The sequence below is a fragment of the Alosa sapidissima genome, chromosome 3, assembly GCF_018492685.1.
Source record: "Alosa sapidissima isolate fAloSap1 chromosome 3, fAloSap1.pri, whole genome shotgun sequence".
In the NCBI taxonomy this organism is placed as follows: Eukaryota; Metazoa; Chordata; class Actinopteri; order Clupeiformes; family Clupeidae; genus Alosa; species Alosa sapidissima.
Genome location: NC_055959.1, coordinates 25,160,357 through 25,184,121, shown reverse-complemented (window position 1 = coordinate 25,184,121; position 23,765 = coordinate 25,160,357). Strand labels below are relative to the sequence as shown.

Genomic DNA, 23,765 nt, shown 5'->3' with positions numbered 1-23,765 from the left:
TCAGCCTTTAGGCGCATATGCATACTGATATGTACCGGTAGGTGTGCGACAGCATATGGATGTGCTTTATTTATAGGAGTTGACATTTGTAATATATATTTATTATATTCTCACTCTCTCGCTCTCTCTGTCTTTCTCTCTCTCTGTCTTTCTCTCGCTCTCTCTCTTTCTCTCTCTTTCTCTCTCTGTCTTTCTCTCTCTGTCTTTCTCGCTCTTTCTCTCTCTGTCTTTCTCTCTCTTTCTCTCTCTCGCTCTCTTTCTCTCTCTCGCTCTCTCTGTCTTTCTCTCTCTCTCTGTCTTTTTCTCTCTCTCTCTCTCTCTCTAGACATGGGCTCAGACAGTGTGAGTGGGACCCTGAGCACTCTGACCAGTGCCCCTCCTCAGCAGCAGCAGGATGATTTTGACATGTTTGCCCACACCAGAGGCAGCTCCCTGGCAGAGCAGCGCAAAAAGTACGAACCTCCTCCGACCAGCAAAATCACCAAAGTCCATTCCTCTACCTGTACGCCCTCTCTTTCAACAGTACAGATCAAACACCACATCAGCGGCGTGTCCCATTAAACCCTACCATAGCCATCCAACTTCTGATAATCAATACACAGAAAGTACAGAATACAGTGTATGGAGCCATTGATGTTTCCTTTCCGATGTTGATCGTTGTCTAATATGCTCTAAAACCCACAATGTGTTTCAAGTTGAAGTTGGTAGTGTAGTGGTTAAGGAGCTGGGTTAGCGTGTAGTAGCCTGAAAGTTGTCGGTTCAATTCCCGGCTTCCACCGTTGTGCCCTTGAGCAAGGCACTTAACCCCAAGTTGCTCCGGGGACAATGTGATCCCTTGTAATATAGCTGACATATGTAAGTCACTTTGGTCAAGAAGTGTCTGCTAAATGTAATGTAATGTAATGTAATGTAATGTAAAAGTTGAACTGTCACTCCACACATTTGTCTGCTTGAAGAGAAAAATCCAAACTTAAAAGAACATGCCGACATTTTGGAAATGAGCTTATTTAATGTTTCCCCCAGAGTTAGATAAGCACCCACGGTTGGCATAGCTTAGCATAGTTCATTAAGGTGGGCAGTTCCAGCTAGCCTACAGCACTCAAAAGTGACCCAGGAATTGCAACCTATACAAAAAAAGAACAGCTTAGTACTTATTTGGCTATTAAAATGCCATGGCTTGTAATGATTTAGCATTTCTACCCATGGTGATGGCCTTCTGACCAACGTCCTCCCTCCTTCTCCTCTATAGCATGACGTATGAAGATCCCCAGGCGCTTGGAGGCTTGGCCTCTGCCCTGGACGTCAGACAGCAGAACACAGCTGGGGTGAGTTCAGGAAAGCATGCTGGGATATGTAGTGTCTGTATTTGGAGTGGGCCGTCTGCGGTATGTTATTCCTGTGGTTCCGACACCAGTGCGTTTGGGCCTCCAGGGTGGGGTTCTCTGCATGTGAGGGGTCCTTCCTGTGAACTAACTTCTGATTCCACACAGAAACACACATGAACTCAAGCAGTAACTAACTTCTCTAAGTCCAACAGGACTGAAATAGTTGAAGCTTCTAAATCTATCCATTCAGCATGGCTTTGGAAGATGCCTAGCCCAAATAATTCAAAAGAGTTGCTCTTCAACTTGGGAAAATTTATCATTGGCTGTGAACTTTTGCCAAATTTCTTGGTCTTGTTTTTTGTCAAGCTTCTTTTTCAAGCGTCTCTAACTGCCATTGAGAAAGTTGTATCCCAGTCTACAGTCTACCCTCATTCCCATAGCACTGAGGTTGATTTGATCCTTATGGTAATTTCTTTGTTTTCTTAGTTTGTGATCAATGAATATATTTGCTTGATCAGTCTCAGAGTGTGAACTGTCCTGAGCCTCTATTGAGTAATTCAGGTGGTCATCTTGCCTTTGCTATAAATAGCTTTTTGGGGCAAGTACAGCCTCAGACTATAGTAGCCTGTTGGGTGTAAAGTGGTTCAGATCTATTAAACATAGATGGGAAAATGTTTCTTATTGAACCACATATGATTTCTCAGTAGTAGTGATTTGGAAACTCATTGGGTTCTCATTAGAAAGGTAGGTCTGTCTTTATTCATTAGACCAGGCTTTTGTCATAGGCACCAGAGAGTTTGACAGGCATGCCTGTCAGTGTTGAAAGCTGTAATCAGACCATGAAAATAACATTGAATGCTGCAAAACAAGCTTAATACAGAATACTGAACGGAATTCAGCTTTCTTAGGCATGAAGTCTTATGTCTTTGCCCATGTAGTCTTACTGGAGAAATTGAAATGCAATGAAGCTGTTGTGGTAAAGACTGTATAGTTCAATGAGTTCAAAAGAATCTTTGAAAAAGCCTCAATAAAACAAGACTAACATAAAACAACTCTTAGAACATACACACACACACACACACACACACTTACAAGGGCAATATTCATTCGCTGTGCCAAGTGCCCAGTCTGGTGGTTTCTGATATCATGTGCCTGATTAGTAGTTCATGAAGTCCATGCCAGGTTGGAAGCACACTGGTACAGTATTCACCTCATGGATCAAAGGTCAGCTTGCATCAGTTTAAACATCAGTTACCAATTTGATTCCTTTGACTGAACCCCTCCCATTTGAAATAGCGCTCCTTTTATTGTCTTTGTGCAGTTGTGAAGATGTGCATAGCCTTCATTTTGTCTATGGTGTCTGGTATAAGTGGAGCTGTATCCTGTGCTACAGGACTGTTGGGGAGGGTTTGTATGGGTGTGTGGTCTCACATGTGTAAGGTGTTCTCTGTTGTTGATTCAGCTGAGGGATAAAGATGATAGCGCAGAGATGGAGCCCATAGACAGCTGGCTCATCACCCAAGGAATGGTGAGAGTTTCACCAGTAACCCCCCCCCCCCCCCCCATGCCCCCCTCCATTCTCCATTCCACCCTGGACACCATCATGTCACCTTCCCTAAGCCTTCACTGACCCCTTCCCATCACCTCCACCACCATGAACTCACCTAACCTCAGCCCCGGGCAGTACAAGGGAGAGCCTAACGTAGGCCTAATCCAGAGTCCCAGTCTCACGGCGGAGCAGCGCGCGGGGTGGGTGCGCAGGGGAGAGCCAGGTGGGGAGAGCCAGGCTGCCCCAGGGAGAGCACCAAGGGAGAGCCTCTCGGCCAGTCACACCATGTGGAGAGACTGCAGACCTCTGTTGCACAATGCAGCGCTGCATTTCCTACATATTACTGTAATCACACCCTAGGTGGTATTGTGAAGCTCTTTGGTAAAGTGCGTCATGCTACATCAAGTCCAGTATAATGGTGTATGTGGAAACCAGCTCTGGAAATCCTGAAATAAACTGAGAACCCATTTAATGACTCAGAATTCATCAGTTAAGGTTTGCTCATGTCGTCTAGTCAGATATTGACATCCCAGAGCCTAAAAATCCTAGAGTCTGAGAAATGTGTTCTGCTTAGTGTGCTAGCTTAACACAAGTGCTGTATAAGTTGAAGTCTGCGTACTGCCTCATAGCTGACGCGAAATATTCTTACTTTCGTTTCTATTCTGTTATTACCTTCAGATGCTTTGGTTACCCTCAGATGATTTTTACAGAGATAATAACTCAAATGGAAATCTTGCTTGGCTCTTCTCTGGCTCTCTTGAGTAATGTGCTGTCCCTTGTACTGTTGGGGTTAGGGGACCCATCCTCACCTCTCCACTGTATTATTGCACCATGTGAACAATGCAAAGGCTCGCTTGTTCTCTCCGGGACAAGCTGGGACTTTCATTTCTTAAAAAAAAAAAAGAAAAAAAAAAGCGAAAGTAATTTGAGTGAACCGTTAAACTAAAGAAAACATTAACTAGAGCTGGCATAGCCAGCAGCTAACGGTTACCACTAACTCTTAAGAGTTACCCATGACGTCATCTCTAACTGGTGTGGAGACTCCTGCCACACAACTGGAACACACACTGAGCTGGATCTAGTATACACCTGTTGCTGACAAAGGATATATACACAATGGCTTCTATTTAGCTTCTGATCGTTTTGATTAATAGGGAGACTTGGTACAAATGCGCTTTGTATTTGGTATCTTCCAGTTAAGGTATGTTCACATTTTTAGTTGTGTAGCAGGAGAATCCTCCTCTGGCACTAATCTAGAAGGTAACATTTGAGAGTATTACTTTAATGTTCATAAACTGACCTATTTAAAAGTAAATGTAGAATAGTGACATGATCTAACCTCATTAACATTAAGTGTAGTGTCATTCACAACATAACCTTTTAGTAACTTCTAAGCTCTTAGTTTATAATACCTGTCTGTTTTTGCATTTTATGAACAGTTGATTTGGGACAATAACTATGATCATTTTTAAGGAATTCACAAGGTATACATTTTAAGGAATACAGGAGGAATATTCTTTCAGGAATTCACAAAGAATACTTTCTCAGAAATACACAGCTCACATACACATGCAGGATTTGCATTCTTGTATTAGCACATGCTAGCCCTTTGTATTTAACAAATTGGACAGTTGGGAGAGTTAAAACAATGTGTCAGCAAGTCTGACCTCACTCAGATTTGGTTTGAATACCCAATGGCAGAACACAGAACAATCTAATGGCAGATCTCTTTTCACACTCACTCACTATCCTTCTGCTCTTTCACTTTACTTTCTGCTCTCAAGGCTCCACTCAGGTGATTTAAGGAATAAGAGCCCTTTTTGGCTGCATTGGATGCACTTGCGTTCAAACACACAAACCTTTTCTGCCATGTCTCTTTTGCACATATTCTCTCTCTCCGTCTCTCTGTCTGTCTGTCGGTCGCTCTTCCTCTTTGCACTCTGTGTGTGCACGAGCAGACAGACACACACACACACACACACACACACACACACACACGCGCTCACTCTCCGCAGCCATTTCCCTTTTCCTCTCATCTTCACAGCCTCTGCATGACATGCCGGGCCCATATATGCGTATGTGTGAGTGTGTGTGTGTGCTTGTGTGGTTTGAGCGTGTATGGTTTTGCTCTTTCAAAACAGTTTTTTTCTTTTTGGTTCAGTTTTTTTGTTGTCATTGCTTTGTTCTCAAGACATTCTGGTGATATCCCCCCCCCCTCTTTTTGTGTTTCTGTTGTGTTCTTGTTGTCTTTCTTTGGGGTTGTTGTTGTTTTGTTGTTGTTTATATTCTTGTGGCTTTCTCCGGCCTGCGGGGGTTGTCCATGGCGCTTTGCTCCTTAGATTCCCGTCTCGCAGTCCTCTGTCATGGATGACATTGAGGAGTGGCTCTGTGCTGATGTGGTGAGACTTCTTTTTTTCCTTGATTTTCTTCATGCTCTCTCCCTTTATTTTTCTTGCTCACTTTTTTTTTTCCACCATGGTAACAACATTTCACACCCACCTCACAGATTAACCAGTTTAAGTTCTTTTTGCCTCTTCATCCAAAACATTTCCCATTCAATGCTCTTTAAGTAAAATCACTTTTCCATTGCACTAATCAGGCATCATCCCAATGCTCCTTATACCACAATATACTAGTATATTAACAAGTTGTTTGATCAGGGTAACACTTTGGTAATGGATACAGGAATATCCCATTGATAGTGCAGGTGATTGGGGTGCATTGGACTGTGTAATCTCTGAGAAAAGAAGACCACACAGAGTGTACAATGGTGGGAATGGGTGTGGGTGCGGTGGTCAGAGTAAACATTAGCTAATGCACAGCACGTGCCTGGCCTAAGGTCTTTCCCAGCTATGTTGTGTCCAAACGGAGACAGAAGCCCGAGTATTCCTGCCGCTGACAGACATGGACCTGTGTTTGTTTTCCAGCGGGAGTGGTAGGTAACGGGAGCGTTTCGGTCACATTGAAGGACAACCATGTTTGAGTTTGGAGGCAACACTCCACACTTACGCTTTGTGGTTTTGAAATCATTGGGATGCATCTGTTGATTGAACCAATCAAATAACAATCTCCCTATTCTCTCTGACATACAGAAAGGTGACAAGGAGGAAGGAGTGACGAGTGAAGGTAGGACTCAGAGAGAGGCACTCACTCTACCACTGCCTTATTATCTCTAAATAACTAAAACATATGCACTGATTACACAAGGAATCATATTCTGTTGTCTTTAAAGTGTAGAATTTTGTAGAGGACCTGTCTTCCTTGTTAAAAAGTTGGCACTATATTGTGTGAATCAGGGTCTATTACTATCATAAGGGATCATAATAATGAAAGGTCTTGGGGGCCTTGCCGTATGTGATTTGTACACACCCTCTTTCTGTCTATCGCCTTCCACAGAGTTTGACAAATTCCTGGAGGAAAGGGCCATGGTGGGCGACTCGGTCTTACCATGCGTCCCCAGCGGAGAGCCCGGCCCCCCCGTCAGCGCCACCACCAGCAGCAGCACGGGCCGCAGGAAGGCCGAGCGGACGGAAGATGCCCTGTTTGCTTTGTAGAGACCCTCAATTGGCCCATCCTCTCTCTCTCTCTCTCTCTCTCTCCCCTCTGCTCCTGGGTCTCTCCCCATCCCTGCTTCTTCTCCTCTCTCTGTGCTGCAGTCATACAGACCTTGGTTCCACCTCAGCACGTGTGTCCTGCTGTCAAGTCGCTTCCCCAGTCTGTCTGCCTGACACTGCTGGGTGCTGGGTGCTCGCTGCCGTTAGCCACAAGTGATCTGCAAAGTCTTCAGCAGCCAAGTGTTTCCAATCACACACAATAGGGTAACGCGTCCCTGTCGCCTTGCATCGGGTCTCCATGTTGTCCCGTGAGATGAAGTAAAAGCACATAACACTGTGAGTGGAGCTGGGTGTTGAGGGCCTCCTGTTAAAGCTAACATCCTAACTCTGCCTCCCCAGCTGGTAGCATCACAGAGAACCCACCCCCCCGAGACACAGCCTGTCCCAGATGAACGCTTACGTTGGGAAAAGGGGGAGGGAGGACTCTTGGTAACCGCATCCATGTTTGATGAGCGTTACTTTTGTCTCTTATAAATTACTTGCACTAATGCCCGACCATGATGAGCTATGGCCCCACAAATATAATTTTGAATTTGATTTAATCTTAACTTTTTCCCCCTGTATCCTCCCAACATTCCTTCTCTCTCTTCTGTCAGTCTCTCTTTGTTCTTTTGTTCTTTCTCTTTCTTTCTGTCCACTGGCATACGAGTTGTGGCTGAATCTGTGTCTCCCTATTCTGTCACAATGTGAGAATGGAGCCAGGCTATGTTGGCATTTTTCTAAAAAAAAGGGAATGTGTGGAAGAGACCCAAAAGTCGCTTTCAAAGACTTTTCACCCTTTCACTCTCACTGGGTGTCCCTCTGGGCAAGGAGTAGACATCTCAACTGATGAACATGGTCCTTACTGATTAACAACAAATGAGTACAAACAAGTAAACAAAAAGCAGACCAAAGAGTCTAGACTGCTTTAGCTTAGCTCTCAGAAGAGGGACATAGCGGGGAAGTCATGCAATTCACCGGAGACATAACCAGAGTCCGAGACTTTTTTTCTGTCAGATGCCAGTAAATCCTGTTGGAATCTGACAGACACATGCCCAGACTTTCACTTTGGCCTCAGTTGCCATTACCATATAAGGTCAAAGTTGACAAGCCAGGTTAAGAATCCAAGTATCAAGAATTCCTCATAGTGTTTCCTTTCACTTTAAATCCTACAGATCTAAAGAAAAGTCTTAAGCACATTTGACAATGATAGAGATGTTGCTCTAGAGTTGTGTTATATTACAGTGTGATGTTTCGTATTCGATGGAAGAGCAACATTGATAACTTTTGATTGCACTTTGATTTTTAGACTTGTCCCTTCATTCTAGCACAGTTCCAAATCATCTAAAAGAAAACATTTATACAAGGGCAGTCTGAATCTAGTTCATATTAGTTTACTAAAATAAGAGACAAAACATAACAGTAACTGATACAAAAAAGAAACAAATCTAGCACTGAATTTATTTTATAAACTTCACTTGTATAGTCTGAACATGTTTTTGACTGACTTAATGGCTTAATGGTTACTGTAAAATTTGTATCAATATGTATACGTTACAAATGTATAGAAATTATGTATAATACGCTGAACTGTTTGAACTTTAGCTAACTGCGATTATTGGTTACTCTAGTATGTGTACTTCTGATGTTTGATTTTTATGTTTTTGTGGTATGCAATGCAAGATGATGCAAGTGATTCCTAAAACAGGGGTGAGTGTTTTCCCACACACCTGATTCCAATGCCCCTCCTTCAATGAATCCCAAAGCTTTGCTCAGCTGGAGTTAACTACTTAAACGCCATCAATTATGTTAACCATTTCATATGACCATAGTTTTGATTTATGAATAATTATATTGAGTAAAGTTAGCAGCAACCAGAGTCTTACCTGAACAACAAAGAGCAGTTAACCCTAATAGTCGAGGTTAGCTGTGCTAGAGCCCAGTGTGGAAATATGTGCAACTCCTCACAACTTTAAAAAGATGGCATAGACATACCTTTAAAAAAGCATCCTGTGATCAATACAATTTAACACTGCTCTTTAGTGACATTGTATTTACTCGGACATTAGACCAGCAGCAGCTAAAAACTATTTTAAAAAGATGTATTGTAAAGGAAAGAAACTTATAACTAAGTAATTATATCTGATAATATCCGCTTGTGGCTGAGGTGGCAATCACTTATCTTATATTTACTAATGATGTTACTGATGTGACATCAAGTCTTAATGTGTTAAATCATCTGTCCTATGGATTCATGTTTTAATGTGTCAGATTATTATTATTTCTGTTCTGTGATTTTTAGTCATGTGAGCAACACTTAAATCAATATAGGCTCTCTGTAAATTGTTTATTTTAAGCAAGGCAGTTTTCCAGTGCTTTTTCCATCTGTGTGAGTTAAGTGTCTTCAGATGAGGTATGGAGAATGAGAAGATTGTAAGTCCTTTTTTTCTGGTAAATTTTACATACCCATTGATTGCTGAATTTGTGTGTGTGTGTGTTTTCTTTTACTTTTTTTTGTATGGGTGAGTGTGTGTGTGCCTACAGATGTACCTCAACATTTTAAGTGTGTTCAGTGTAATAACCTCAGTAATTTCTGCAAAAGAATGCAAGCCTGATAAACTGTCTTGACAAGTAGGGACTTTTATGTGGGATTCTAGAAGGTTCCAAAATGCTGTTTCGACATCTGAGGCCCTGATATTACTCAGAGATGTTGTAGAGGTTTGTTTAAGATCCTTACAATGGATGCTATTGCTCAAGTGAGACTTTCAACTGTCTGACCCATGCTTAACTCCAATAAAACACTAGCAATGTGTGACTGCTATCTCTCTCTCTCTCTGTGGCTGAGTGTGCGCGCGTTAACTATTAGGGGAGTGGGAGAATGCCACCGACTGTTACTTCCGTGGTGGCCACGGCGTCTGATGCAATATGGAGCAATATTGCATGAATCTCCTAGTTGTCATGTATCTGGGACAGCAACTGGTCAAATTAGGCCTGAACATTACCACAACAGACACGGACATTACGAAGAGGCATCTGACATCTGTTCCTGAGTTCCTGTTCAAAAAGTGTAGCCTACCCTTCTTTTTTCATTTTAAATTAATCTAACTACGAAATGAAAACTACAATACATAGCCTAATGTGTTCTAAACATAAATGGTAGCCTTACTACAAGCCTATAAGAGGAATGAGGTTGTCCCGTTGACCGCCTGAAGGAGTGCTCAAATGTTTCTACTTTCCCTCAGCATCGTTTGTATAGCGTTTAGTTCAAACAAGCCCGTGACAGTCGAGACTATCTGCAAACAAAGGTCGCATGCTGACAGCCTAGGCTAATGTATTTCATCGGCAGCCGCAGTGTTCTCTGCTGGGCTACTCCCGGTCACTGACCCACTTCACCTTCGTTTTTTTTACTTATCTTAATCGCAAGGTCTCATGTTTAATGAGGAATCATGAATGCCTATCACAATACTGGTAAAATCTTCACTTAGAAATTGCTGCTGCAATAGACATATGGTTTGCAGTGTACACTACTTTACTCTCAGCAGTAAAGAAAATCCTCTTTAAAATAAATTGTTGTAGGTTTATTATTCTAGGAGAATGATGTAATCACGGGAGTCACATTTGTGATGTCATATCACCCCACTCCGTTTCCCAGTTTTCATTGGTTAGTTCTTCTGGTTCTACGGGCGGAGTCACCTTTGCAAGTCAGACAAACCTGAATAAGTAGTCCCTCCCCCTGCCCATCAGTGATTGGATCCCGAAGACAAGCCTACAGTGGGCTTTACCACGTTTTGGGGAGAAACCAAAAACTTTGTAAACAAACTACCGCATTGAAACGACAAAGCCTGTTTTAGTTGTCTTCCAAAATAAAAATTACGAACGAAATTCGTATAACTCAATTTGTCAATAATTTGCCTGACAACACAACCGTGATATCTCACAAAACGAAATACATTTGATATAACTACACCGCAGATCGAAACTAACAAACGTGTGCAGTGTTAATTGTTGTCGTGCGTTGCAGAGTTGTGAATAACTGTAGAGGAGAATATGGAATCGTTAACATATAATACATAAGACAGAAAAAGCCTTTTGTCTAGCATAGCATGCCGCTGTGTTTTCAGTCCATCTTCGTATCGGAAGCATTTGCAGCGTGAAGTGTACGTTGATTGGTTAATACCGATGTCTGTCACCACGTCACAGGCCTCTTGGGTTTGCCTGCCCCCTGCGCGTAATCATGCTAGTGCACTCTTTCAACTCTCTGTTTAGACAAGTTTCCCTTGTGTGATAGCTAGCAGGAATGGAGATGGCAAAGGACAGATAGTTGACAGATCAACAACAACTTTGATGTCACCCATGTATTTCTCTAACACGTTATAGGACGTCTTAGCATGTGTTCCGAAATGTCAGCATAATTTTTAATCGCAATAACGTTACGTGGATTATTGTATGGCATAAACCTTGGATTTGTGACTGAGTCAGCTTGTTGGCTAACGCTGTTTTGGAACTGTAAAACATGAATACCTTGTCGTTTGACGATCCCTCGCTGGATCATTTGGATCCAAGTCTATCACTGCATGATCCCAGTGATATTGACACAGCTCTTCTGAACGATATTGATGGTATGTAACTAAATTTTCTTTGACAGCCCATCTTTTGAAAAGTTGGAAGCTAGTTTGCTAGCTAGCAGACCTGCTATACGAATGTCAGTGTTAGCGTGATTTTGCATGCCAAAAGACCTAAAGCAATCTGAATAGTTTAATCTGGTAACTAACTACCATAAAATAGCTATTCTTTGTTTGCATGTCAGCCACCGTGCCGACTTTTGTGTTGATTGACTTGGATCTTATGAATATACCCCTTACTATATCCCTTAGTTTAAAGGGAGTACCATAACACCATGGTAACATTAATAGACTGTCAGGATCTACATGTGACTTTACATGCACTAGCTGCTAGTCCATACACAGGCTGTGGGACTGTTTCTCTCATTAGCTGGCTAGTTTACGTTAGTCACTGTACTGGTTTAGGTAACTTGACGATAAACGCCAGCGAAGTTAGAGACTAGTTAGCATGGCAAAGTGAGTCAGTTGGCACACTTTTTTACACACGAATTGCCACTGTAACTAACGTTATGAGTTACATACGGTAGGTAACTGTTTTGTGTGATACATTTATCGTTCATGAATGCCTCGGAGTTGTGATTTTGACACTGCCCCGCCCCCTTCAACTTGTATAAACGATTCTTTTTGGGTTTATCACAATATATTTTGAAAATAATAAATGTGCATACTATAAATTTAGTGCTTCCTAACTATTTATACGATTACCTGTGTGTGTCATAAAAGTAGATTTTAGTGGGTAACAAGTTACACGTTGAATTCTGCATTGACTTCTCTGTGTGGCCTACTGTAGTGTGACCGCGAGTAACCTCGTGTTGAGTACGACGCCAGTGGCCGATAGTAACCTCGTCTGCTCGAGCTGTTAACGCGCGCTTCCCACCTCCCTTTTCTTAGGGGCTGGTCCGCATAGCAAGGCGCCATAGTCGCCTCTCATTGGTCTAGAGCGATCACCTCATACAAAACACTGGTTTACAAATTCCCGGTTGCCATGTTTCGGCACGAATAGTATATTTCCCCAATTAGTTTTTATCTTTCCATTAGGAGGTAGCTTGAAATTTGGTTAAGAAAAATAAAGACATTTTTGGCATTTTAATATTTGACTGTATATCTCACAAATGATCATGATCAGAATAGAAAACAGGTATACACCATGTTATACATCATGTGTAGTTATAGTGAAAATGCTGTGAGTGAAAAGTAGACAAGGTCGATGTCAGTCATATTATTAGTAGTACACACAATAATGAAATGTCTTCCATTATACCATCATCTTTCCATTGGTCACCTACATCAGTTCATGCTCGTCAGTCCAATTTAAATTAGTTTGTACCCACATTTCAAAACATTTCTGACCAGTCATTTTGTTCCACAGATAGGCTTATTCAGTGCTCTATTGGCTTTTGTTTAAACGTGCCATTTCAATTTTGTGTAAGATATTCTTGTTGCTACAGGTAGTCATGAATGTGTCTGGGGGCTGGCTTATTACATGAATGTTGTCCAGAAAAATGTCAGTTATCAGAGAGAGCTAGTGACCATGGTCATAAGTGGTAATTTCCTTGAGTTAAACCATGAAACTGTTCAACAGTTCTCAGGGGAGCAGCATGTCATGTTTCCTACCTGTTTCATGTAAAGCACTCTAAGGTATGACTTCTCCTGTATTGTAGTTAAGACATCAATACCCCATGGCATGTCATCATTACTACAGTATAGTTCATGTTAATATACTGGTTTATTTGCTGTGGTAGACTGCATGTGTCTTCATAGGTATTTCATCTGAGCACCTTGTTTGTGTAGGAGTCCAGTGTTTCCCACAAAATTGAATTCTATTTGTGGTGTTAATGGTGGAATTAACTTGGATGCAAAAGTTTTTAACAAATTAGTGCAGCGGGGTTATGATGCTAACCAGATTGAAGCACAATTTAGCCAGTCATCTTCTATGCTTTGCATGATTGTTAATATTTTATTTAAACGTGCATGTAGGTTCGACAGACAGACACAAGGAGAGTCTGTGCAAAGGTGCACATAGCTCTACAATGAAAGAATTCCATCCAATTTAAATAGTACAACATGGAAAATCATTGTTTGGTGGTCAATGTTGATATTGTGGTGGGCCGCCACAAATGAATTAATGTATGGGAAACACTGGAGTCTTTAAGAGTCTGTGTCGTTGTTCACTAAGATCACCTTTAATCTTCTGTTGTAGATATGCTTCAGCTCATCAACAACCAGGACATGGAGTTTGGCAGCCTGTTCGACCACCCGCAGTTTGGTTCAGGGCCCCCCCTTGCCCCGGACCCTCCGGCACTGTCCCTCACCGGCGCCGCTCTGCCGGCCCCTGCCCCCTCGTCCGCAGCCCCCTCCTCGTCCACCACCTCCACCACCTCCTCCATCCTGAGCAGCAGCCCCCACCTGGACGCCCTGCTTGGGCCCCCCATCTCGCGCAGTTCCACCTCCCCAGACAAGCTCTTCCAGCCGCACACCTTCCAGCAGTCCCCGCTGGCCCAGGTGGCCCCGGCACCTGCCCCAACAGCCGTGCGACCAAAGCAGGCGGCAACTCTTCAGATCCAGCCTGCCAGTGCGCCCGCACCACTGCCCGCTCCTGGCCCCTTGCTCGTGGGGAAGACGACGACCTACAGTCCCCCTAACCCCCAAGCCCTCTTCAGTTCTCCCTCAAGCCCCCAGCAACAACCACAACCACAACCGCAGCAGCAGCAGCAGCAGCAGCAGCAGCAGCTGGTCTACACTAGCCAGGCTGCATACCAAGGTGAGGAGGGCCGTGGAGGGTTGGGTCGTTTTGGGTCGGTTTGGGTTGGTCGGGTTGGTCGGGGGGTTTCTATATTCCTGTAACTCAGCTGAATTACAAAGAAGAGAAGGGTGCAGGGCTCCAGTAATTATTTTGGCTGGAAAGTGTATAAGTAGCCTCTGTTGTCAGTCATTGGGGGGGGTGATGGAGTGTGATGGATGGACACGCCTGGCAAGAAGAGAGTGACTCATTCAGGTTTAAGATTAAAGAAAGCTTGAAATATACCCAGTTGAACTTTCTGTGCGGTACCTCTCTAGTTTTGGAATGTGCCAATGTCAATCAAGGCAGAAAGTATTGATTTTTTTTCCCAGCAAGTATTGAAAGAAAAAGTCCCAAAAGTGAGTTAAAGGAAGCACTACATTACTGTGTCTACAGTGTATTGTAACATGGGTTATTTAGTGTTTTTTACCCCAAGAGCTAGGGGTCAGATCAGATGTTTTTCCCCAGATAATTGCTTCTCACTTCAGGGCTGACCTGAACAATTTAGCCAGTATTATGTGCACATTAAAATCCTCTAATCATCCTCCATGGTGATTTGAGGAAGTTAATTTATGAATTAATGGCTTTGGCCTGTTATGTATTTCAGTGGCCTTTCGGACATTGCAGCTTTAAATTTGGCTGAAATGAGCTTGATCCTAATCTCGAGCAGATTGTAATTTTTAGCCTCCATTAGTAAAGTTTCAATCTCTCCTTTTTTGGGAATGACATGCACTTTGCTGAATGTTAATGCAATGCTTTCTTTACATAAGTTGTCTGGCGCAAACAAACTGCCTTGACTGAAATATGCCTGGATGAGTTTGATGGCTGTGTTATTGTGACATTGCACCAGTAGTCAAGTGACTGATGCTGCTGGCTTTTGGAAAGTGAGAGTTCTCTACCAAATGTTTGAGACCAAATTGGCTGAATAGGAAACGTGGAAAGGTGGGATGGTAGAGTATATTTGATTGAAAACTCTCCCTCTTGACATTGTTGATGTAGCGTGTTTGCACCTCCCCACTGTTATGTTTTAGATGTGATGTCGTGAGTGGAGGCCCAGAGACTCGTGTCACTCCAGCCTGGGCCACCTTCAGTGTCTCATTAAGAGCATTTAGTGAGCTTAACCGCCTGAAGTGGGCATCGTCATGCCATCACCACACTGTGGCCTGACAGCTTAGCAGAGTTGGAAGACACCACACCACCAATATGCAGACGGCAGCGGAGTCACATGATCAGTTTTACCTATAGGCTGTGTGTGTATCTGACACTGACATCACCTGTTGATGTGGCAGAGGTGACCCAGAGTGTAGTGGTGATGTCAGTGATGCTTATGTAAGAGCAGGAGAGCCGTGTGGCGGAGGAGATGGAGGGGGAGGGGTCAGAGTCCAGGGTGTGCTGGTAACGTGTGTGTGATGTGTAGTGTTTGTGTTAGTGCCTGAGACCTGCAGACAAACTGACCCCTCGCCACACCCTCCTCACCCGATGACCCTGTCACACACTCCACGCTATCTGAGTGCCACAACAGCGGTGAACTGGTGAAAGGTCGGCTTGCCGCCGAGTCATAAACACGACTGTGAGAGAATGTGCCTGCCTTGTTGCCATAGCTACAGATATCACTCAGCCGCCCGCTATTAGTTCAGGTGTAGGGCACGCAGCCAAAATAATGACACTGTGATTGCCTACAGTGCGTTTTAGTCATAGACCAAGCTCAGCTCTTCTGTGTGTTTGTTTTGAAATCTAATGTTGTTGTCTGTCCTCTGAATGGCTGTAGATGCTGACCTATGTACCTGAGGCATGATGCTAGCCTTTGGTTTCTAGAATGTGTCGACGGGTTGTCAGTGTGGTCAGTGTTGAGGGGTCATCATGAGTGTTGGGTCATGTGCTGGTCGTAGGTCCCTGACTGACCGTGTTGTGTGTGGCTTTATTGTGCTCTTCACTAGCGGTGAACCAGGGCAACCCAGCTCAGATGGCTACTAGCCTGTCCACCTCGCCCCAGAGCGTCCAGTCAGTGACCATCCAGGCCCAGGTGCAGAACTTGTCCAGCTCCCCCATGTTTACCACTGCTTCCAGCACAACTACGCAGACCATCTCCCAACACTTGCAGCAGGTTCCTGTGAGTACAGTGTGTGAGTGTGTGTGTTTGTGTGTGTGTGTGCGTGTGTGTGTGTCAGCGCGCGCATGTGTGTCAAATGCTTACTGTTATGTGTGTTGATGTAATGGTGTGTGTGTGTGTGTGTGTGTGTGTGTGTGTGTGTGTGTGTGTGTGTGTGTGTGTGTGTGTGTGTGTGCTGAACTCACTGTAGTCTGTGTGTGTGTGTGTGCTGAACTCACTGTAGTCTGTGTGTCCTGTACAGGTCCTGCTGCAGCCGCAGTTCATCAAGGCAGAGTCTCTGCTGCTCACCACCCTCAAGCCGGACACCGGCACCATGGTGACCACCATGGCCACACCCTGCACCACCCTCACCTCCACCACCTCGCCAATCCAGAGCACTTCACTGCAGGTACACACACACACACACACACACACACACACACACACACACAGTACTGAGTAGTGACCAGGAGTTAAATTGTCTCTGGAGTGGTAACACTTGTCATGTCCTCTCTTCTCCTCCCTTTGTCCTTCCTTGTCCACTCCTCTGCTGCTGCCCCCTCTCCTCTGCTGCTGCCCCCACTCCTCTGCTGCTGCTGCCCCCTCTCCTCTGCTGCTGCCCCCACTCCTCTGCTGCTGCTGCCCCCTCTCCTCTGCTGCTGCCCCCACTCCTCTGCTGCTGCTGCCCCCTCTCCTCTGCTGCTGCCCCCTCTCCTCTGCTGCTGCCCCCTCTCTCAGGCCCTGATGAGTGGAGGCACCATCCTCACCACGGTCCCGCTCGTCATGGACACAGAGAAGCTGCCCATCAACCGCATCGCCATCAGCAGCAAGCCTGGCTGTCTGCCGCACAAGGGCGAGAAACGTACGGCACACAACGCCATCGAGAAGCGATACCGCTCCTCCATCAACGACAAGATCCTTGAGCTCAAAGACCTGGTCGCTGGGACCGAAGCCAAGGTTGGATATGCCTCTCTCCTATTATCATCATGTTATTACATCTTCTCTTATTATTATTACGTTATCACATAATATACTGAAACTAATGGTTGAGGTCAGGATACAAGGAGTACAGTGATTCCACAACTGAGTTTTTATTTTTGTAAGTGTTACCTATTCATTGGCTAGATGTTGACAATACTATTTCAAATACTCTTTCGGTTCCTGTTTTGTAAGAACAGTCTGGAAGCCTTTTCCTTTTCAAGCTCTCTCCACTTCAGTTGTTGTTTGGAGTTTGAACTTGAGGTCACATCAACTTGAGTTAACTGTTTAAGGTAATATAATGATGAGGACCTGAAACCTTGCTGTGTAGAGGTTGTTTGCGAGTCAGCCACTTAGTGGTGGTCGTAATCCATGATTGTGAGGCAAAGCATGTGACTTTGGATTTGCAGAGAGAGATAAGAGTCTGCGCAGGACTCTCATGTTTGTCTCTTCCCAGCAGCTCAACAAGTCCGCAGTGCTGCGCAAGGCCATCGACTACATCCGCTACATGCAGCAGTCCAATCAGAAGCTCAAGCAGGAGAACATGGCTCTCAAGATGGCCACCCAGAAGAACAGTAAGGCCCATGTTGTGGTCACCTCCTGGCTCCATACTCCTCTACAGATGTCTCGCCTCCTGTTCACCATCTCCTCTTTCTCCTCGTTTTTCTGCTGCAGAGTCGCTGAAGGACCTTGTGGCCATGGAGGTGGATGGGCCGAAGATGGAGGTCAAGAACGAGCTGCCCACGCCTCCACCCTCGGAGGGCGGCTCGCCCGACAACAGCCCCTTCCCCCACTCCAGCAGCGACTCGGAGCCCGACTCCCCCATGGTGGAGGACAGCAAGGTGGGCTGACCGCTGGGGCAGGTGCAGGGTGTTGGGGGTGGGGAGTGGGAGGACCTGTGGGACCTCTCATTTAACATGGCTGCATAACCAGAGGGTCTAATAATGTTGTTCTGAATTCTCATTGAAAGCTGATGGGTTTTTTTTTACATTTGAGTGGAAAATTGCATTTGCATAGCACATATTCAATGACATAAAATACACTTTATATTTTTATAAAATAAAACTCTAATGTGAACTCCCAAGTTATTTATATAAAATATTAATCTTTCTTTCTTTCTTTCTTTCTTTCTTTCTTTCTTTCTGTGTTTTCCTGTTCATTCTCCCCCCTCTCTCTCTCTCTCTCTCTCTCTCTCTCTCTCTCTCTCTCTCTCTCTCTCTCTCTCTCTCTCTCCCCCCTCCTCTTAGATGGAGCGTGCTGGGGCGGGCAGTGCGGGGATGCTGGACCGTGCCCGTCTGGCCCTGTGTGTCTTCACCTTCCTCTTCCTCTCCTTCAACCCACTCTCTGCCCTGCTATGTGGGGCTGACCTCAGCAGCTCCTCTGCTGCCACTGGCGGTCAGGGCGCGGGCAGGAACATTCTGGGTGTGGGACAGAACGGTAGGATGCCAACACTCTCCTCACTCACTCACTCCTGCAAATAAGGCCACCATCATGTCTTCATGTCCTTTTGCTTTTGTCTGCCACTGAAAGAGATATGTATATAGTTGCCATTTAATGCAGTAGAACTTTATAGTATCTATACAGTTAATCGCCATATCCATATGAACACCATATAGTTAGACAAATATGCTACAAGTTAAAGGCGGCCTCCATTTTGTCTTGAAACAGTCAGTAAACGGTGAACACTTTATGTGGGGTTGACTGAATGGGATGTGATTTCTTAAGGGATGACAAGACAAACATTGACCTTGAGCATGTCTATTCAGAGCCTCAAAATGAACTAATCCAAATAAGACAATGAAGATCTTGCGGAGACTGACCCCTGTGTGGTCCTGCTCCACAGCGGAGTCTCAGGGCTGGCTGGACTGGATGCTGCCCACCCTGCTGGTGTGGATGCTGAATGGGGTGCTGGTGGTCGGGGTGCTGGTCAGACTGCTGGTGTACGGAGAGCCCGTCACCAGACCCCACTCCGGCTCCTCCGTGCTCTTCTGGAGACACCGCAAGCAGGCTGACCTGGACCTCGCTCGGGTAAGAACACACACTGACTTGAAACCGGACAGCGGTTAACGTCGCCGACTGACAATCGGTCAATTGGGGTTTGATTCATGAGCCCGTGGATGCAAGTGTGTGGCGCTTTGGATTAGCCTCTGTTTAATATCAGTCAATATCAAAATTTAGTGTTGAACTTAGTGGAAACATGTTTGTAGATATTTACTATTGTGTTATTAACATGTTTTTATTCAGTCATGAATTAATTTAAATGCATTTATTTTTCACTTGAATACTTAAATAAGAGCAGCACAGAAATTGTATCATATTCTACATGTAAGTAGGACATAGTTTGTTTTAGTACGTGTAGACTATACCTACATGTATCATGTGTTTTGTATATATCTGTATTTAACTATATTCCATTATCAGAAAATAGTTTAATAATTACTATAATAGTAAATAATTTCAGGAAACAGTTAATAATCTTCTTTTTTCCTTTCTCTCGCTCTCTCTCTCTCTCCCTCCCTCTCTTCTGTTCCTTGCTTTCCTCTGCAGGGTGACTTTGCCCAGGCCTCCCAGAACCTGTGGACGTGCCTGAAGGCACTGGGCCGCCCGCTGCCCATCTCTCAGCTGGACCAGGTGTGTGCAGCGCTGTGGGCCGGCCTGAGGCTGTGCCTGCAGCGTCTGTGGGTGGGCCGCTGGCTGGCCGGGAAGGCTGGGGGACGCCTGCGTCACGACCGCCCCCTGCAGGAGGACGCGCGCAAGAGCAGCCGTGACGCCGCCCTGGTCTACCACCGCCTGCACCAGCTGCACATGACTGGTAAGTGGGGACTGACCGTGTGTGTGTGTGTGTGTGTGTGTGTGTGTGTGTGTGTGTGTGTGTGTGTGTGTGTCTTATGCTAACATCCTCCATCTCTACAGGTAAGCTGTGCGGCAGCCATCTCGAGGCCATCCACATGGCCCTGAGCGCGGTCAACCTGGCGGAGTGTGCTGGAGACTGCCTGCCCGTGGCCACGCTGGCCGAGATCTACGTGTCCGCTGCCCTGCGCGTCAAGGCCAGCCTTCCCAGGGTCCTTCACTTCACCTCAGTAAGTTGCTCTTACCTAACTACTTTAGCCCTTTGTATGTTCCATCTGGGGTCTGTAGGCCTGAATAGTAAAGTGTATACTGGGAACACACACACTCACACTCACACTCACACACACTCACACACACTCACACTCACACACACACACACACACACACACACACGCACACACACACACTCTTCTCTCACACCCTTCTTTCTCTTCCCTGTGTCCCTCAGCGAGTGTTCCTGAGTAGTGCCCGGCAGGCCTGTCTCTCCCCCAGTGGCAGTGTCCCTCCAGCCATGCAGTGGCTCTGCCACCCCCTGGGCCACCGCTTCTTTGTGGACGGGGACTGGAACGTGCGCAGCTCCCCCCGCGAGAGCATCTACAGCCAGGCCGGAAACGCAGGTTTGACCACCCCTACTACTACCACCACCACCACCCATTCTGTATTACGTGCATATCTTCAGGTTTTCTTCCAGAAAACTAGGCAAACCAGAAGTTTGTCTCCATGTTTTTTTTTTGTGCACTTGTGTAGTTTTGCCATTTCTTTTCAGTGTGTTTTAAAGCTCTTGTTGAATTTCTGGAATCTTCTCCGTCTTTGTGCGTGTGTGTAGTGGACCCACTGGCCCAGGTGACCCAGGCCTTCCGGGAGCACCTGCTGGAGAAGGCCCTGTACTGCGTGGCTCAGCCACACGGAGAGAAGCCCACCAGCGAGGGCGAGGGGTACGTGCACGTGCCAGACCCCCCTCACACCCTCTAGATGACCCCTCTACCCTCACTCTGCTTTTTTTTTGCCACATCTTGCTTTTGGTTACAGATGCTTTGATTCTCTCTCACCTCTCTGAAACTGACCATGGCGTGTGTGTGTGTGTCCTTTAGTGAGTACTCTGACGCTCTGGAATACCTGCAGCTGCTGACCAGTGCTTCAGATGCCGCTGGAGCAACAACGCAGTGCTTTGCCATCGGCTCCAATATGGCTACTGTTACAGGTGAGAAAGTAGTGCTTACAATGTGCTTACAGTGCTTAGTATTGCGCTGTCAGCAAGGTGTTGAATTTTGCTTGGGTTAGCTTTTTTTCCCCCACTAGCGAGCCTCACTCAAATAAGTGGTTTTCTTGAGTGGAAGTGTTTGTATGTGTTTGCGTTTTTGAGAGTTGTTTGTGTCCATCTTGTAGGCTGTGACCCACACTCCAAGTGGTGGTCATCTGTGGCCATCGTGTTCATTAACTGGCTGCAAGGAGACGATGCAGCAGCCGAGAGGCTCTACCCAGCCGTGGAGCACCTGCCACGCAGTCTACAGGCGGCCGAGTGAGTCACACACACACACACACACACACACACACACACACACACAGCATGTCTTCACACATGCTCAAGTCAGCTCAGATATATGATTATGAGCCCACAAGCACTCGTACACAAAAGCATTCATTCAAGACGCCTACGGACTAAAAGGACTTACTCTCAGAGATAATAAATTACCAACGTTAACATCCTTTGACACAAGCATCATACATTACGCAGAATTATCTATCTGGTCCCTGGATTCACTTCTCCCACTACACCTGCCAGCTGCTAGTTCAGTCTGTCTCGGCACTATGGAAAAACGGGACTTCATGAAAAATTCATTAGTGTCTAGCGAAGAGTGTGTGTGTGTGTGTGCATGTGCACGTGCGTGCGTGCGTGCGTGTTTGGACACATTGCGGAGGATGTAAAAGTTTAATCGGCCGAGTCCGCCGGCTGGTTCTGCTGAGTGGCGGCCGAGAGTGACCGTGTCCCGTCTCCCCTCTCTCTGTCCCACCAGGAGCCCGCTGCCCAAGGCAGCCCTGAGCGTGTTCCGGGCAGTGCGCACCCTGCTGGCCAGACCCGAGAACTACCAGCTGAGCCTGAGCTACTGCGAGAGAGCCAGCGGCCTGCTGAGAGATAGCCTCAATCTGGGGCCCCACTGCCACTGCAACGCCATAGACAAGGTGTGGAGACACACACACACACAATAAGAATTACCTATACTCTAGTAATATAGATAGCCGCTATAGAAATATGCATAAGATAGGAATGCACTTGGTAGCATACACCACTTGAGGAATTGCTGCCCTGCAGGAGAGGTCAGTGTGCTGCTGAGACGCTGGACCGACAGGCCCTGGCCAGAGCTGTGGTGCATTGTAGTTGCATTGCATGTATCTTCACCGAGTGCAATGTTCCTGCAGTGCAACACAGAGTTGGACCACTTTACAGCCCCCAACTGTCAGACACACACACACACACACACAGTCTTACACATTTTCCTCCTCACTCTCAGTGGCTATGTTATGTAGCTGAGGAGCAGTGGGATGCTCTTTTTTTGGGACACACACACACACACACACATTCACACAGATAATTGAGTGCACCCACACATACAGTATATTTCACACACATACAGTATGCTAATTTTCTCTCCCCCCCCCCCCCCCCCCCTCTCTGTGGATGTGTTATGTTGCAGAGCAGCAGTGGGATTTTCATTGTTTTTGCGAGACCCAATAGGATGCTATTCAACTTTGCATATGATGTTAATTGTAGTGGAAGCTCAGAACTGTGATCATTTTAGCTACTTTACTTGTGGTTTATTATTCATGGTTAATTGGTTTAGTCTGAATTTTAATGTTAGCATTTCTTTAAAGAGACACCAGGCAACGTTTTCGTGTTAAATACTCATCTTCGTAAGTCGGTATATGGTTAAATGACTCATTACAGGGCGAATGAAGATCTCTCACCCGCCCCTACTGCCTGTAGGAAGAATATCCCGCTTGCAAGTTCAGTGTATCGTACCCGCCGACCGAAGCAGTTTCAGTTTACATCCTGCATCCACAGCACAGAGGCAGGCTAACGAAACGCTAGCGATTGTTGCAAACGTGTGTACAGTATAATGGCAGAGCCGGCGAAGAAGCAGGAAAATAGCTTCAGACCGAGCGAGGGGGAGTTTCATACAGAAAAAGCATCGGGGTTGCCTGGTGTCCTTTTAACAGAGGGCTTCGCTACAATTGAAGTCATCATAACTGAAAAATAAAAAAAGACAATAAAGATTACGGAAGAGTACTCTTTAAAAATGTAAAAAAGAGAACAACAAATGAAACAGCACTAACATCTATTTAACTCCCCCCCCCCCCCCCCCCAGAAGGGTATTCTTTAAAAAAGAGACAATAAGAAACAAAGCACTAAACTCTCTACTAAACCCTCCTCCCTGTCTCTCCCTGCCCCTCCCTCACCCTCACAGGTGGTGCAGCTGCTGCTGTGTGACCTGCTGTTGGTGACGCGCACTAACGTGTGGCGCGCGCTGCAGAGCCAGGGGGCCCCAGCACCAGCGTCGCCTGCTGCCTCCCAGGCGTCTCCGGCCGAGCTGCACGGCTTCCAGCAGGACCTCAGCTCCCTCAGGAAGCTTGCGCAGACCTTCCGGCCCGCCATGCGCAGGGTGAGCACGCACGCACGCACACACACACACACACACACACACACACACACACACACACACACACAGAGAGAGAGGCAGAGAGAGCTGTTCCTGCTCGCTTAACGTTCAGCCTACTGCTGTTGTGTGCTCCACATGATTCCAAAATGGTTTGTTTGGAATAGGTGTTCTTGTCTTGTCTTGCCTCAAAATCAAATTGGCATTAGCGTGAAATTAGTGATAACCATAACAAGTTCAATGATTAAACATAGACAAAATCAATGATTAAACATAGACACAGAAAGACTATATGAACTGTAGATATATAAAACTTTTGGAGAATGG

General features: G+C 45.7%; 2 protein-coding genes across 10 annotated transcripts in view; both read left to right on the top strand.

Moving 5' to 3' along the window:
* The window catches only part of LOC121706027 (TOM1-like protein 2), a 26,017-nt gene extending 16,738 nt beyond the window's left edge, over positions 1–9,279 (top strand). Inside the window, exons 12-17 of one of the 3 annotated variants that reach the window (XM_042087465.1) lie at positions 326–452; positions 1,250–1,325; positions 2,788–2,853; positions 5,214–5,273; positions 5,967–6,000; positions 6,271–9,279. In XM_042087465.1, the coding sequence (XP_041943399.1) occupies positions 326–452; positions 1,250–1,325; positions 2,788–2,853; positions 5,214–5,273; positions 5,967–6,000; positions 6,271–6,428 (521 nt within the window). In that variant the 3' untranslated portion in view covers positions 6,429–9,279. The remainder of the gene's footprint in view (positions 1–325; positions 453–1,249; positions 1,326–2,787; positions 2,854–5,213; positions 5,274–5,966; positions 6,001–6,270) is intronic. The other 2 variants (XM_042087466.1, XM_042087467.1) reach the window with 2 other exon arrangements.
* A 1,459-nt stretch (positions 9,280–10,738) lies between these two features.
* The window catches only part of srebf1 (sterol regulatory element binding transcription factor 1), a 36,438-nt gene continuing 23,411 nt past the window's right edge, over positions 10,739–23,765 (top strand). For 6 of the 7 annotated variants that reach the window (XM_042087444.1, XM_042087443.1, XM_042087440.1 and 3 more), the window contains exons 1-17: positions 10,739–11,086; positions 13,290–13,850; positions 15,806–15,978; positions 16,220–16,366; positions 16,696–16,914; positions 17,393–17,510; positions 17,611–17,777; positions 18,183–18,372; positions 18,779–18,963; positions 19,483–19,747; positions 19,849–20,015; positions 20,234–20,402; positions 20,612–20,720; positions 20,877–20,986; positions 21,172–21,304; positions 21,801–21,966; positions 23,250–23,444. In XM_042087444.1, the coding sequence (XP_041943378.1) occupies positions 10,981–11,086; positions 13,290–13,850; positions 15,806–15,978; positions 16,220–16,366; positions 16,696–16,914; positions 17,393–17,510; positions 17,611–17,777; positions 18,183–18,372; positions 18,779–18,963; positions 19,483–19,747; positions 19,849–20,015; positions 20,234–20,402; positions 20,612–20,720; positions 20,877–20,986; positions 21,172–21,304; positions 21,801–21,966; positions 23,250–23,444 (3,180 nt within the window). In that variant the 5' untranslated portion in view covers positions 10,739–10,980. The remainder of the gene's footprint in view (positions 11,087–13,289; positions 13,851–15,805; positions 15,979–16,219; positions 16,367–16,695; positions 16,915–17,392; positions 17,511–17,610; positions 17,778–18,182; positions 18,373–18,778; positions 18,964–19,482; positions 19,748–19,848; positions 20,016–20,233; positions 20,403–20,611; positions 20,721–20,876; positions 20,987–21,171; positions 21,305–21,800; positions 21,967–23,249; positions 23,445–23,765) is intronic. The other variant, XM_042087445.1, reaches the window with a different exon arrangement.